This window comes from Lissotriton helveticus, chromosome 11 (assembly GCF_964261635.1).
Source record: "Lissotriton helveticus chromosome 11, aLisHel1.1, whole genome shotgun sequence".
Lineage (NCBI taxonomy): Eukaryota > Metazoa > Chordata > Amphibia > Caudata > Salamandridae > Lissotriton > Lissotriton helveticus.
The window spans coordinates 622,892,746-622,908,926 of NC_136072.1; the positions used below are offsets into that span (position 1 = coordinate 622,892,746).

At 42.6% G+C, this 16,181-nt stretch overlaps 1 protein-coding gene across 2 annotated transcripts in view; it reads right to left on the reverse strand.

Moving 5' to 3' along the window:
* Positions 1-10,294: 10,294 nt before the first annotated feature.
* PLOD2 (procollagen-lysine,2-oxoglutarate 5-dioxygenase 2) overlaps positions 10,295-16,181 on the reverse strand; it is a 477,372-nt gene continuing 471,485 nt past the window's right edge. The window contains exon 20 of one of the 2 annotated variants that reach the window (XM_078666442.1): positions 10,295-14,532. In XM_078666442.1, the coding sequence (XP_078522568.1) occupies positions 14,377-14,532 (156 nt within the window). In that variant the 3' untranslated portion in view covers positions 10,295-14,376. The remainder of the gene's footprint in view (positions 14,533-16,181) is intronic. The other variant, XM_078666441.1, reaches the window with a different exon arrangement.

Here is a 16,181-nt window from a genome sequence, read left to right on the forward strand (position 1 = left end):
GAAGGAGGAACCAGGTCTGAAGCAGGTATCCCGCCCCTCTCTGCCAAGCCTCAGTCAGCCTGGTGCTGCAGAGGTCATGAGGGATAAAAATTAGACTTTCCATAACATGAGGAGTATCGGGCATATATTATGTTAGCATGATGTATCTATATACCCTCTTTGCTTGATATACACATAACATGATCCACATATGCTTCAGCTGGTAGGAAAAGGTTTATTATTTCCCCCGTATTTCTAGTACTAACAGAGTAGGCCGAGAACCATAAAGACACCATCAGCCAGATTCATCATCGGCATGTTTTGCGAGTCTGTAATAGCGAATAATAAGGAATCGCTATTACAGAAACGGGATTCATGTAGGAATCTCAATATTTACTGGGATTCCTACAGCTTCCTTATTTGCGATTAGCTAATTGCTAATCGCAAATAAGGAATAACTCCCCATTCATTCCTATGGGCAATGGGAGCACATATCAATGTGCGAATCGCTAGTAGCGATTCGCATTTTGATTTTGCGATTTCAAGGGTGCAGGGGTGTCCAATGGACACCCTGTTGCACCCCTGAAATGACATTGGATGCTGGTGTTACACACACACATGTCCTTGGGACATGTGTGTGTGTAACATACAACTTAGAAAAATGCACTTAATGCATTTTTCTAAGTTTCCGCTATTTACCACGAGGTTTGAATTCGCGGTAAATAGCGGCCAAAATTTGCGAATTCGCAATTTTTAAATGTTTCACGAATTGCATTTAAGGAATCTCTAATTGAGATTCCTTAAATGCGATCGCAATTTGAGAAATCGCAAATATTTGCGATTTTTCAAATTGCGAGTTCATGAACCATCGATGAATTCCAAATGCCATTTTTGCGGCGCAAGTGGCCGATTTTTGTGATTCGCACCGTTTGCGCTCGCAAAAATGCTTGATGAATCTACCTGATAGTTCTCTTTTCTGACTCAGACCCGAGCTGCGATCACGTGTCACTCCCCTGTAGTTGTCAAGCCCCAGTTCATTTGAGTTACTGAGAGCAGCTGAAAGTAAACTGTTTTCCCTATGTCCTGGGACTCAAGGTCACATCTGGCTTTGGGTGCGATAAGCGCATTCCAGGAGGCGCGGTGCCTACACTCCCGGGCACCAGGACAAAAGGGAGTCACCCCTCTTGACCTTCCCAGTAATAAATAGTAAAGCTTTGAACTAATCATGTGTGCCATATATGGTCCTTCCTTGGGGCCCGAGGGCCAACTGTTGTTTTTCCTTTTACAGTGATTATACATGTTGAACTGAAAGTATATAGCCTTTGGTTTGAATGTAAGCCAGCAGTCTTCTCCGCACACCTAATGGGTGATGGTTGGAGAGGCTCCTCTATAGAGTATATTGGCTAAATAAAATTATTGAACTTTCTTCACTGCCCACTGACTGATTATTTGGTAATTGGGGATAGGACTATTGGTAGGTATAGTCAATTATATTATTTTTGCAATACTTCAGTCAGAGATGTCAGTGGACCCCACAGGGCCCACTACCAAGACAAATCCCCTCAGGACCCCCAGAGGACAACCCATCCTGGTATTAATAGGGAGGGGGATAACCCTCAGCAATCTAAGGGATCCCTCTTACCCGAAGCAAGTGACATCCCCAGATTAACAATGTAGGGCAAAGCAAGACCTGGGACAACACTGTCCCACACCACCTTCACTGGCCCCACCTTGTTACAAATAGTCAGGATCAACCAAAGGCTGTAAACAGCAGAAGGTTGACTCCTGGAGAAAAGTCATGAAGAGAAAGGCCTCTGTTGTGGTCAGTGCTCCGAAGAAGTTGAGGCCAATCCTGTTATGTTATCACTCTCTTATTTAGACAGCCACAAGCCTCTCTCTAGGCTGAAACAGTTGACAGGTAAACACCCCAAATGTTTGAGAGGATCCAAGCCCCTCCAGAGGGGGATGTTCTCAGTGGACCATAGAACAGGGACTATCCATGCCAGTGCAGCTAGACCTTCCTTATATGTCCATCTAGGAAATAAAGAATCAACTGGGCAAGGGTAGTCTTATCTTCTTTCGTTTGGAGAGTTATGTAGGAAGGTAGAATCCTTCTAGCATGGTTACCCCCCACTTTTTGCCTGTTGTCAGTGTGTTTTTGACCTAGTCTGACTGGGATCCTGCTAATCAGGACCCCATTGACTGTGCTCTCTCCCTAAATTGACCATTACTTGTATACATCCATAATTGGCTACTGGTGTACCCTTGTAAGTCCCTAATATATGGTACTAATGTCCCCAGGGCATAGGTACATCAGGGCTTGCCATTGCAGTCTGTGTCAGTTGGGCTAGCAGCTCTCACCACAGATATAAGTTTCATTATAGCTGAGGTCACTGCACTCAAAACCTATAAGTCAGCCCAATGACAAGCTCTTCAGTCCTGAGGACAAGGTGCTTGGTTATAAGTGTGAGGGTGCCCCTGCATGAGCATGGCACCCCTACAACCCTTCGGAGTTGATTCTCTAGGCTTTGTTAGTATGGCCTGCCATTTTAATACATATAGTGGACATCAGTCATTTTGAGATGTCTAACTGCTCCTGTCAGCTTTTTGCTCGCTAGGCTGGTCCGAATTTTAAATCACTCGTATCTGCTATCATTTTAGTTTGTGTGCCTGAAGGGAATTTTGGGGAGGGGGGGGGGGGGGGGGTGCCTGATATTTTACATTCTATTTTCGTGCTCTTGGAATAAAAAAAAAATGAAAACAGTGTGTTATTGCTGGTATTCCTCGGGGCTCTGTCCTACCCTGCCACGGCTCCGCAGCACTCCCGACCTTAACCACAGCCGGGTAGCGCCATCTTGGACGTGACACGCTTCGCGCGCTCAGCGGTCCAGTCATTGGAAGCATCTCCTCAGCACTGGGCAAAGCTATTTAACCGGGCCCATTGCTGCCGAGCACTGCTCCTGTCAGCTTTTTGCTCGCTAGTCTGGTCCGAATCTTAAATCACTCGTATCTGCTATCATTTTAGTTTGTGTGCCTGAAGGGAATTTGGGGGGGGAGTGCCTGATATTTTACGTTCTATTTTCGTGCTCTTGGAATTGAACAAAATAAAAACAGTGTGTTATTGCTGGCATTGCTCAGGGCTCTGTCCTACCCTGCCACGGCTCCGCAGCACTCCCGACCTTAACCACAGCCGGGTAGCGCCATCTTAGACGTGACACACGCTTCGCGTGTTCAGTGGTCCAGTCGTTGGAAGCATCTTCTCAACTCTGGCCACACCTTATTTAAATGTGTTTGGATAGAACGCACAGCGGGCGAGCGCAGCGGGCGCGCCGAAGGCAAGCCCATCTGCGCCCGTCCGCGCCCAAACGGGCCCAGGGGCCATAACCCCTGGCCAAATTCTATCCTACACATCCCAGGAATTAAGAGCACTGGTGAAACATCGCACCTTGCTGCCTCACGATGTGATTAACCGCATTCGGTTGCAACAAATAGGAAACGAAATAGTGGATGTGACTACGCCCCTTCTGCCAGCGGCCCTTCTACTCCTAAGTCAGTGAACATTCGCCTTCTCTATCTTAACACCAGGTCATTAGTCAAACACCAGCTGGAAATCTTTCTGTCTACCGAAGAGCCGGACGTGCTGCTGCTTAAAGAAACATGGCTGACTCCGGAGTCTACACCAGACATATTAGCTGCCCTCCCTTCAGATTACTATATTCTGAACGTCAACCGGCACCCAGACAAGTCAGGTGGGGGTGTGGCAGCTATCATACATAAGAAATTTAACAGCACCTTAAGACCCTCCTTGGAATTGCCCGATGTGGAGAACATGGTAGCCTCCCTAGATTCCACGGCGGGAACTATCGTACTAGTGCTGATTTACCCCCCCCCCCCCAAGTCCATGCCATCTTTTCTGCTCCTACTCAGTGAACAAATGGCTAACCTTCTGACAAATCATTCCAGGGTCCTACTCATCGGGGATCTGAATTACTGGGCTAATGACGTGCAGGGCGGACCACAAGCAGTGGAACTGTCTCAATTACTATCCATTCTGAACTTAATCCAGATTGTATCCTCCCCCACTCATATCTAAGGACATACACTGGACCATATCTGGTCCCACAACTTGCTAATATCGGCACCCTTGATATCTCCTTGTATATGGTCAGACCATTACCTGATTGACTGTACGCTCAGTCTCAGTAACAGGCAGAAACAACCTAAGGTCGTGGGAGGGTTAAAAAGAAAATGGAGAACTCTTGAAACTCAAGAGTTCATTCATACCCTTACCGATTCTCTTCCTACTTTCAACTCAAATGTTGATATAATGGAAACTGCCATAGCGGAATGGTTGGAATCGGCTAGTGATGAGCACGCCCCTCTGATCCCATTTTCTCGCACTAGACACCAAGATGCTCACAAATGGTTCACTGCCGAACTGAAATCACAAAAATTATCGCTTAGACAATTAGAAAGGAAATGGATGGAGGCACGGATATCTTACTCTAAACAGACTTAAGTATCTGGCGGCTCGCACAGCATATAAAAAAGCTATATTGACGGCTAAAGCAACATACTTCTCAGCCAGAATACTTAATGAGGATAACAGAACCAAGGAGATATTCAAAATTGTAGGTGAGATCCGTAGTGATGAAAGAATACTCCCAAACCATGCTCCTACGCACCAGATGTGCGATGTATTAAACAATTTTTACAACTACCGTCAGCTTTTAAGGCTGCCACAATTGTTCCCCTTCTGAAAAAACCTGGTTTAGACCCTCTTATCCCTGCCAACTACCGCCCCATATCGCTCCTCCCCTGGCTGTCCAGAATCCTGGAGGCACATGTGGCCAGATGTCAATCTGGCTTTGTGGAACAAACGGAATATTTGGAGCGACCAGCCCACTCAACAGAGGCGGTAGTTCTGGCCGTCCTGGATACCTTGTGAGCTAATGCGGACAGGGGAACTCCTCAGGCCTTGGTGCTTTTGGATCTGTCGGCAGCGTTCGACACGGTCGATCATAACATCTTATTAAACCGTGTGGAACAAGCAGGCATCCAAGGGTCTGCCTATAACTGGCTGAAATCCTTTGTAACTGGCAGAACGCAAGCTGTACGGCTGGGCACCCTTACTGCCTCAACAGTGACCACCGCTTGTGGGGTACCACAGGGGTCATTCCTGTCGCCATTACTGTTCAATCTTTATTTGAGGCCTCTGCTTCACTCGTTAAAGAATCAAAAGGTTACTGTTTTTAATTATGCAGACGACGTTCAGCTGATATTCCCCCTAGACGGGCCTAATGCTGTAGTGGAATTCCAAACCACCATGCTACATATCCAACATTGGATGGACTGCAACCAATTGAAGCCCAATCCGGGTAAGACGGAATTGGTGCTTCCTGGGAGGAGTGAGGAGTGTTGGGGCCCTCACTTTTGGCCCAGTGAACTGGGCCTTCCTCCTGTTCCATCCGTGTCGGTAAAAAGCCTTGGGGTAATAATCAATGCAGACCTCTCGCTAAAAGGACAGGTGGGTGCAGTGGTCTCCTCTAGTCTTTATCAGCTCCGTAAAATCAGGAAGATTGCTCATCTATTGACTCACTCAGCGCTGATCCAGGTGGTGATAGCACTGGTTCTCTCTCGCCTTGATTTTGCAAACTCCCTCTACATTGGCCTGCCTCAATATCTAATGAAACGGTTGCAAATGGTGCAGAACCAGGCAGCCAGATTAATATATAAACAGCCAAAATGGCACTCTCTAGGTCTTTGTTGCTCAAGCTCCACTGGCTTCCCGTGGAGCAACGTGCGGCGTTTAAGACCAGGTGCCTCGCTTTTAAGATACTGCAAGGCAATAGCCCAAAATTCATCAAAGCCATGATAAATAAACACGTCTCTTGTCGCAATTTGAGCTCTTCTTATCTGCATCTTCTTTCCGTCCCGACTATAAAGCTCAAACGGGTCGGAGGTTGCAGATTTTCTTACCTGGCACCCACCTTTTGGAACTCTCTACCGGTAACAACGACAAGCTGCGACAACCTTTTGGGCTTTCGTAAGGCACTCAAGACGTGGCTGTTTGGACTAGCCTAATAGTAGGGTTTGTTGTAATAGCTTAAGCAGGAGTAGCGCCATGAAACCCTGGGGTGACCGTGCGCTTTATATGTATATGTTAAGATAAGATAACTATATAGTGACTGCACTGAAACCGGTCATGTTTGGTATCAAACATTTTGCAATCATACCCCAACACCAATTCCAGTGTTGGAAATATGATCCCATGTACTTGGGGGCTCCCTTGGGGTCCCCACTGTACTCCTGTTAAAAGCCTTTCAGGGTCTGACATCAAGCTAGTGCTGTTGTTGACCACAGACACGATTCTGCCCTCTTGCTGGTGAGCCATGCTTGAGCAGGGAAAGGTAGAACAATAAGTTTCCTGTCACAGGAAGGTGTGACCAGCTCCCAGATAGGACTAAGTGTATTAAGCTGGGTTGGGGGCACTTGCCAGCACCACCAGACTGCTCTGAAGGGAACATTTGGTGCCCTCCTTGCATACTCCAGTTTCAGCTTGTTAAGGGAGCGAAAAGGCTCCCTTTCTGGTGTGAAACTGGACAAAGGACATGGGAGTATCCTCCCTTCTGTTCAGCCCCTCCTCTGGAAGGGACCCCTTAGTTGTTCAAGCCCTTTCCCTAGGGTACTTAATGGCTTACCTGTGGGTGGTTCCTTAGATTCGTCATGGGACAAAACTCAAGCCTGAAACCAAATCCCTCTTCGACAGCCTGTATACTTGGACTTCGTCTGGAACTGAGACTGCACCAAGGAAGACTCCTGCTGCCCCTGGTCTCTCTGTTCTGCATGTTGTCTGTGTCTGTGCTTCTTCCAGGATCTTCACTAGACCTGTGGGTATCAAGGGCATTGGAAATAATCTCCCTTGGAATGAAGGAGTCACTCCCCTGCATCTGCAGGCACTGCATCAAAGCTGACCAGTCTGCTGCTCCTGATGTCCCACAGACTTCCTGAGGTTCAGTAACACAGGTGGCAGTTCTGCAACTCTCTCAAGGCCTGAACTATCCTCTCTGCAATTTTGGAATTCTGGTATCCATTGTTGGAACCACTGGGACAAACCCCTGTTCACCGAGTCGATTTGCCATTTCAAAAGCTTGTTGCTCCACTCTCCAGAAACTCTTCCTGCCAAGTACAGCATCATCACCACATCCGCTGCACCGTGGGCATTCCTTCTTGGTGACCTGCTCGAGGTCCTCTTGCGACTCCTGTGCCTTTAGCCTGAGAATCCTCCTGAGGGTCTTCTCCCATTTCAGTGGGTTCCCCTACTTACTAGGACCTACTCTGATTCTCCTGCTGTTGGTACATCCCTTTGACCTGGCTGGCCCCAACATTGGTCCTTCTTTGTTCTCCAGACCAGTTGCGCCTACCAAGGCTTGTTGGTGCTCCCTCCAGACACCGACCACCTGGGACACATGGGACAGCTTATGCACGGCTCCTGGTCTTCCTCAGCATCACATGGTCCTCACAGCTGCATCAACAAGGTCACCATTCGCTCGGCTGAACCATCTGACATCTGTGGGCATTGCTCTTCCTTGCCTCCTGGTCACTCCTAAGTGACATAGACTCTATCCTCTCTGCTTGCACGTTCATCACATCCAGAATCCACCCTTGGATTCCACCGGACATTTTCACCTTCTTCTCCAGAGGCACTTTCTTCCAAGTCTTCCATTGTTGTGTACAGATGTTTCAGTCTCTTCACCCCATGCACCTGGCTTCCATGGTGTAGTTAATCTGGGTCCCAGGGCATCCATGGTTGGGGTGGCTCTCCAACCTTCTGTTGTCCAATGGAATTCTTCAGGGTCTTCTGGGAAGGGTCCTTCTGCAAAACTGCAACTGTGACTTCTCAATTGACTTCCCACTCTGCACACAGCCTCTGTGGGGTTCTTGAGTATTTACCTTCAGTGGAGGGGTTGTTGTGTCCCTGGCTCTTCTGGTCCTAGTCCCGTCCTCCATTGCAATTTTCATTCCACTTTCTTAATATATGGCCTGGTCTCTTTTATGATACTTACTGGATACTTACCTTATTGCAATTGAAGTATTTTTGTTTTTTGTGTTGATATCTCTGGGTAGGAGATACACCAATGTGTTAGTGAGTGTTGTATAACAAATAGAAGTATTTATATATAAACACTGCAGGTTTCTTTTTTGTTTAAATTGCACTACATGATTAACCTGGTAAAACAAGCAGCTTAAAACTCATTCAAGATAAGCCTGAAGGCTGCTCTCCATAGCTACCACTTTGAGAGCTTCCTATGGTTATCAAAGACCACTAAAATCACCATAAGGGTTGCTTGGATTTGTGCAAGGTGCACCACTTAAATAAGTGTGCACCATATACTAAGCCAGCATCTTACCCAGGGATTTACAACAACATGCATCTCTGAGACTTGTCACAGCTTTTGCTGTATGCGCCTGGCCATTACCAGTGCATGCACACATAGCAGGAGCTGTGGAAGGAGCCAACAGTAAGCTTTTGTCTCCTTGGGTTCTGCTAAACTGTCAACATTTGGCAGAGCTGAAGGCGACTGGAGCTGGGTAGAATCCTCTCATCTCTCCTTCTGAGGAACCAGTGACACTGCTTTTCACTTTCCCCTGCCTAACCTACATATTCTGGTGAGGCAGGGGAAAGAGGGAGGCAGAAGCTGTGGATTAGGACATTGTAATGTTGAGAGCAAACACCAGCTTTTTTTAGGATGATGTTGCTCGATTTTGTCCAATGGAGCTCTCAACATTCCAATATTCTAATAGATCAGAAATGTATTCAGTTCTTCTTTAACAACTCAACCATTGGTCAATGTAGCTCAGGGTTCTCTCCCATTTCAGAACTCTTTATGTTAGTATCCCATCCAATTCTCACTTTCCCTTTAATTTTTGTTTACATTATGTTTTAATGTTAATGGTCTAGCCTAATTTTGTATAACTCTCTTTATTTAAATACAAGCTGTACCCGGCCACGCATTGCTCTGGCTCAGTCTGGTTAAATGGAAGAGAAAGAAAAGAGTAAGCGCACATTTCTAATATGTTTAATTTCACAATGCTTGTGGGTATACAATATGTTTTTGTGACTATTGTCTCTATGCGTCCCTTGTAGTTGTTGCGCAGCAAGCAAATCAATACGGTCTGTTCGGCCTTTCGATTAAAAACACACGCGTATTGGACACGCGCATATTCAAATCCAACGTTGTGTATATATAAACACACGCTAATGTTGCAAAGTGAACCAACTCCTCCTCCCTCCCTCCACCCACTTCCCGGTCTGCCATCCTGACACCAACTGTCCACCCTAATATATGTGGACTATTGTCTCTATGTGTCCCTTGTAGTTGTTGCACAGCAACCAAATCGATAGGATCTGTTCGGCCTTTCGCTTAAAAACACGCGCGTATTGGACACGCGCGTATTCCAATCTAACGCTGTGTGTATATATAAACAAGCGCTTAATCAAATCCAACGTTGTGTCCAAATTTCAAAGCAATCGGTGAAGAACTTTCAGAGATTTAAGATTTTGAACAAACGAACATTGGCATTTTTATGTGTCTGTTCGGGCTTTCGATTAAAAACACGCGCATATTCGACACGCATGTATTCGAATCCAATGTTGTGTATATAAAAACACGCGCGTATTCGAATCCAACATTGTGTCAAAATTTCAAAGCAATCGGTGAAGAACTTTCGGAGATTTACGATTTTGAACAAACGAACATTTACATTTTTATTTATATAGATAACGCTGACTCCCCATTCTCAATTCAACATTTTTGTATTATATATCAAAATATTCATCACCTTCCCTACTGTATCTGTCATCTTTCATATCTCTTGGCCATCATTCATCTTCTCCACTGTTCTCTGTCTACTAATGTTCCAAAGTGCCAAGTCTTTGATTGCTTCTCCCTCTCTCTTGGCATCCACTATATTGAATATGATACTCCCAGTCAAAGGTTGCACACCCAATCTTTAAATCTCACTGCAAACCACACATACACCTACTTGGCTTGACCTTATGAACTGTTTATCATCTTTAGTATCTTCCCAACTTTGTAGATTTGTATATATGTCTAATACATCTTTTTGTAAGTTTGCCCATCACTTTGGATAAAAGCACTTTAAACATTAAAAAAATAATTAATTAATCTCTTTTAGAAGGAATCTTGCTCCAATATTATACCTTTGCACAATGCCATTGCTTATATATTCACACACACAGCCATCGAATATTACAAATTGAATTTGAGTAAACTTAAATAATGTATACATGTTTTATAAGTTACCATTTTTTTTTATTCTTCATGTTTGACAATTTGAGCATGTGCCAATTTAAGGCTATTGGTTAATGTTTACTTCACTTTTTCTCTGTAGATTAGAAAAGAGCACGTACAACAGGATTCTTCAAAAATTAGTTTCTCGAAATAAACAGTCACATCCTGCAGATTTCAATGTAGATAATCAATAACACTTACAGTAGCTTTTTAATACAATGTTCAAGTAGTTATCAGTAAGAATACAAAATTGCTCTCACAAATCAATCATGCTTCACTGCACTTACATTTGCATTCTCATTTCCAGTATTCCTTGAGTAAAACTTAAACTCTATTTACTCTTTAGTCACTGTTAATATGGCACGACTGGATTAGGCAGTTAATGGATATGTATTTCTTTGTTTTTCTACTGGAATGTAACTGTACAAATGAAAAGTCCTTGTAAATATCTGTGCAACCATTACTAATTTACTTTAGGCTGCACAGAAAGTTTTAAAATATCTCTTTTCTAAACAATGTTTAAAATGCACAGTGGAAAAGGCTGGGAAGTATTTTTTTTACATTTACGTAATTGATTCTTAAAACACATATTCATCTACAGCAAGTACAAAACTAGTAGAACTCACAAACACAAACACTTAATTCCAAATACTTACATACAATATTACTATGAAATAAATAATCCTAATTTGTAAAGCTATGATGTGAATTTGAAGAGGAAGCCACTAATCCCCATAGTAGACTTTGAACTTAAACAGCAAATCTTAAACTTAAAGATCTAGTTTGAATAAAAATTCATTTAGAATACAATTTAAAGCTTGGATGGGTCAACTGTGGAACACATATCAGGAATAATGCTTCTGCCAAATTCACAATTATATTTTTTGTTAAAATATAAATTCTATCTGGCAGCAGTCGGGTATGAACACAAATAACTGGTACCTATTTTCTAAAATTCTGATATTAATGGGCATGAAGATCAGGCAAGATAAAGGTATCAACAATTATTACATCTGATCTGCTAAATTGTATTGCCAGAAGGTAGAACAAAGCACATAGTTGGTAGTGTGAGGGGCTGTTTCCACATCTTACCATTAAGGCTATTTTGGTTGTAGAAAAAGCAATATAGAGACACTGGCAAATGTGACCCTCATCTTTAAAATGATTTTCTACAGCTTTCAACACTGATTTGAGGAAATATAAAAACTGAGAAGATAATGTATCTTGCGACTTTATATTAGTGCCTTTATGAGTGTAAATTGATTTCTGCAATATCGCCTCCTCTGAGCCAGTGAGCAGTGTTGCATCAAAGGATGTTGATACATTTACAAGTAATTGGAAAGTATCAGATTTATGAAGAATATCATGGTAAACCAATTGCATTTCCTTGATGAAGAGCCATGAATAACTAAGCAGTAAAAACAATCATAGACTCGGCTAGTCATTGTATTCACTGTTTACCAATGTTTGTATTGCCAATCATGCACTGATTTATTTCAAATGTTTATAAGAGGTTATAAGCAGAGTAGAAGGAGGGCCAATCAACTCATTGAAAGATGTATTGTCTTTTAGTCACTACTCTGTCAACTGTTGAAACTAATTTGTGGGTGTAAAGATAGTTAGTTCTTTTAATAAATATACTGTATTGTAATAAATATTCTTCAAATGCAATACAGAAGTTGCAGACATTTATTCACACACTACTGGTGGCCTAGATGGTAAGCTTGTAAAGAAGAGTATAGCAATGTAAGCAGGTCCCAGTGAGGACCCATAGTCTAGTTTTAGAATGGAGAGCTTGCATTGCTTATGTCAGTTTTGTATTTCATATACAGATCATTATAAGATTACAGGGGCCTATTTACAAGCCCCTGAAGCCGCCGGAGCGTCACTTTTTGTGATGCACCAACAGTGCATTTTGCTGCCTGATATTTACAAGGACAGGAAAAGCCACCCTGCGTGGCTTTTCCTGTCCATGTAAATACGGCCCCCTTACATGCAGCAGTTTGCGTGAAAGCAGTGTTCCATGGGTGTTGCTGTGGGTGTTCCTATGCAACACCCATGGGACCTGACACATTTCCAGATTTACGAGAAATAGTAAACCTGGGAATGCGTCTGAATGCTATGCCTCCAAAGGGGAGGCATAGGGAGGCGCAAAGAGGAGAAATGTATTCATTTCTCCATGTTTTTTTCCTCTTTCTATGCGTGTTGCATTTTGCAGCACACATAGAACAAGTTAATCACCTGTGGTGATTGTTTATGTGCAGGAATGTGTCCCTTCCTGCACATAAACAATCCTTAAAAAAATGACGCTTTGCAAGTTCTACATGTGCTAATGCAGCACACATAGGAGTTGAACAACGCCATTTCAGATTGTTCATGTGCCGTAAGGAACACCTTCCTGCACATAAACAATTATCCTTGAACCGTAGTGCAAGGGTGCCTGCATCAGCGATTGGCAGAAAATTGTGCGATAGCGCAAGGGAAATTCGTCATATCCTTGTACATATGACGCATCCCTGTGCTTGGACGGTGCCGCAGCGTTTCCAGGGTTCTCAAGCTGACATCTTAAAAAAATAGTAACACATTTGCAGGAAACTCATAAATGACATAAAAGATATTTGATAGCTATACCTTATTGTACATTTGTTAATTAACCTTCAATGAGATTGGCACACTCTTCGGCCGTAACAATTAGCTTGACATGATTTTGGTGCAATGCAGCTATGTAGATTTTAAAAACATTCCCTTTGTAAATAAACTATGATGCTGGTCTTGAACTCACCATAAATTAAAGTAGCTCAACATGTTTTGTACATATTTTAGTTAAGAACATACAAAGAGTATGTCAGTATGTACCGATAAAACTTTAAGCCTTATTGTATAGTGATTTGAGGTATATATAATCAACACAACAATTTTAATTAAATAATTGCAATTTTGTGTGTAAAGATTATTCTATGTAATAAGTTTCTTTTGCGAAATTGAAAAAATATGTCCCTTGTTAAGTTGCATTCTATGTGTACAGTATGTGCTACAGGTGTACATCTGCAAGCTTTCTTCTCCTAACTTATCTTGTGATGTTCCTTAAGCCCTGATCTGGAACTAAAGAATGAAAAAAAAGAGAGCAAATGGCCAACTGTTATCATAACTTCACTATTCCCTCAGGTAGAATTGATTATAAAAAAGTGTGTTGATTTGAGTCTGATACTTATATTTTAGTGTGTGTGAACAATGTTCTCTGGCAATTGATAGACTAACAAAATGATCACTACCTGATCTATCATACAGCCAATCAATGCAAATGCCATTGTATTTGCATAACACCTGCTTATGAAACATTGGGCCGAACCAAGAGTAGATATGTATACATTTCTTAACAACACATATTTGTAACCATGCATCTTTTTGTTGTTGCAACTTGCTATAAATTCCCATGAACAGACATTTGCATCAGTCAGAGATAAAACAACATGCACGTTTTACTATGCTATTAGCCATTATGAAGCTGTCCTGAGTTTATTTTACTGTGAAATTAACATTGTGTGCAGGCACTATGCAGCAGAAGAACTATGCATGCTTTGGCCTCTAATTGAAGCTAAATGTCAAAACGCTTTACAAGCAAAATATATAAAAAATGTGGATATTTGTACAATACTTTTTTTTTTTTACAAATTATACAAAACAAATTTTTTTTTATTTTTGCAACTTTACTAAAACAACATACACAGTATTACTACAAAATCAGCATTTTCTTACTCTTCAAAGTGTCACATAAATAACTACGGCTACCCACAATTTATTGTCTGTGCTAAGTTTGTGTCAAGAGGCACAGGAGACAAACTGATTTTTTTTTGGGGTGCAATGGTATACCTTTAAACACTTGTGTATGTTTAAAGGCTGTGGCACCCATCAGATTTTCTAACTTGACGTAAAGTTACTCCCTTGAGAAAGTTTGCGGTGGTCTTTATCAGGCCGGTATACAGTTTTAAAAACAAAACATTAACACGTATTGCATCTTCTTCAAGGGCAAAACTGTCCTGGTTAAAAGCACCAATCTTTGAGTTCAAAGACATTACAAAATCTATGGATCGATGAAAGACACAGCGATGTATCTGGTTCCATTTGTAACCAGAAGTCCTTCATGCAAATGAGTCAGTCTGCCTGGGTGCATGAAGCTCCACCCTTTCCTGGGTGCATCAAGGGAGCAATTGTATCTATGGAAACGGCAACCACCACCCTGTATTAAAGAGAAATGAGAAAGTGGGGCTCTTAATTACATAAGTATTATAATATTGTCACTGTGTTATCTTACATAGGTATATAGTTCATAAAATACTTAATACTGACGTAGTACAACTGTTTGAATTATTTGATGCATATTTGATATTTTGATATGCTAATTTCAATGATAACGGTCAATAACAGTGAATGATGAAGCCTTCATGCACAGATATTACGATACATTTGTGGCTAAAACGGTGTTTGAGAGATAGAGATAAAAAGCAGAGCAGTGTGTACGTAACTGACAAAGAGAAATGGTGATATTAGGGGTTAGCAAAAACGTTATTTATTCAGTTGCATAACAGAATTTGTTTTTAAAAACCTGCAAAATCTGGTCCACATTGAGACAAAAAAAGAACAGATATTACGCCTAAACACAGAAAATCCTCATGTGTGGAGGTTGCTCATTCCTCCAATGCTCAATAAAATATGGTCAGAGGGACACGGGCAACCTACAGTATATCACATTGATACCATTTCAGCAGATATCTTGAAAAAGAAGGATTAAGCCAGGATTTGTTCTACTCACTGGGGCTGATAAAAATGCTCATGCATTTTTCGATGCAGGGCGTGCTCCGAAATTCGTCTTATTTATTAAATTGTTTACTTACCTCCAATTATCCATATTCTGGTTTTTAGCACCCCCCACCCTGCCCCTCCCCCGCTCCGCCTTCCTGCCCCACCGTAACTCCCTCCAAGGGCCACGGCTGCTGTACATGTTGAAGGTAGGAACACAGTGAATAGGGCCCTTATTCGTCATTACAAGATAGCATAAGGCAATGATAAACATTACCTGCATTATAAAAGGCCCTCACTTGTGGAATTAATGGGGGTGGGGCAAGAAGTTAAGTATACTATGTAAACTGTCATAGCGTTAATTCTCCCAAAAAACAGCTTCTGCACTGCTTATGTTAATTTTGATTTGCCGTACAGAAATTGATGGCAGCAAGGCACACTTTCTTAAACAGATCAGTCTGAATCTTTGTTTATTTTACCTAACAAATGTTTCTATTTTCCTTCAACTAGTGCTTCAACGACAAGGATTTAACTCCTTCAAAAGTCATTTGCATGGGGCCATATTATGGTGTAGGAGCATTTTCATTGTTTGCGCCGGGCACACCTTTAACTTGGTGCGCCCGGTGCAAACAATGAAAATGTGCCCTATTACCATGAATGTGCTGCCCCTAGGTCAGTGGCAAACACTCGGTATACTGGGGACACAGCATGCACATGAAAAACGGAGCGGCTGCTTTAAAGTCGCTCCATGTTACACAGTGCAGGCGGAAACCCGTCTGCACTTTCAAAGGGGATTAGAGATCCCCTTGCAGGTGGGTGCAATCAGTTACTGCACCCGCATTCAAGGGGTTGTGTGTGGGGGTCCAAGGGACCCCTTTACCTCCTGCAGAGAGCAACTCTCAGGAGGCGCACTGATAGTGTGACACCTTTTCAATAGCGCACTGTCATTGCGCCTTCTGAGGGCTTCTTTGCCTATGCGCCTGTGTCAGTAAAATGGCGCAGAGGCAAAAGGATTCCCTCATTTGAATGGGGCACACCCCATTGCAAATGATGGAACGCCCCCTTAAAGATAGCCCTGGCACTTTATGT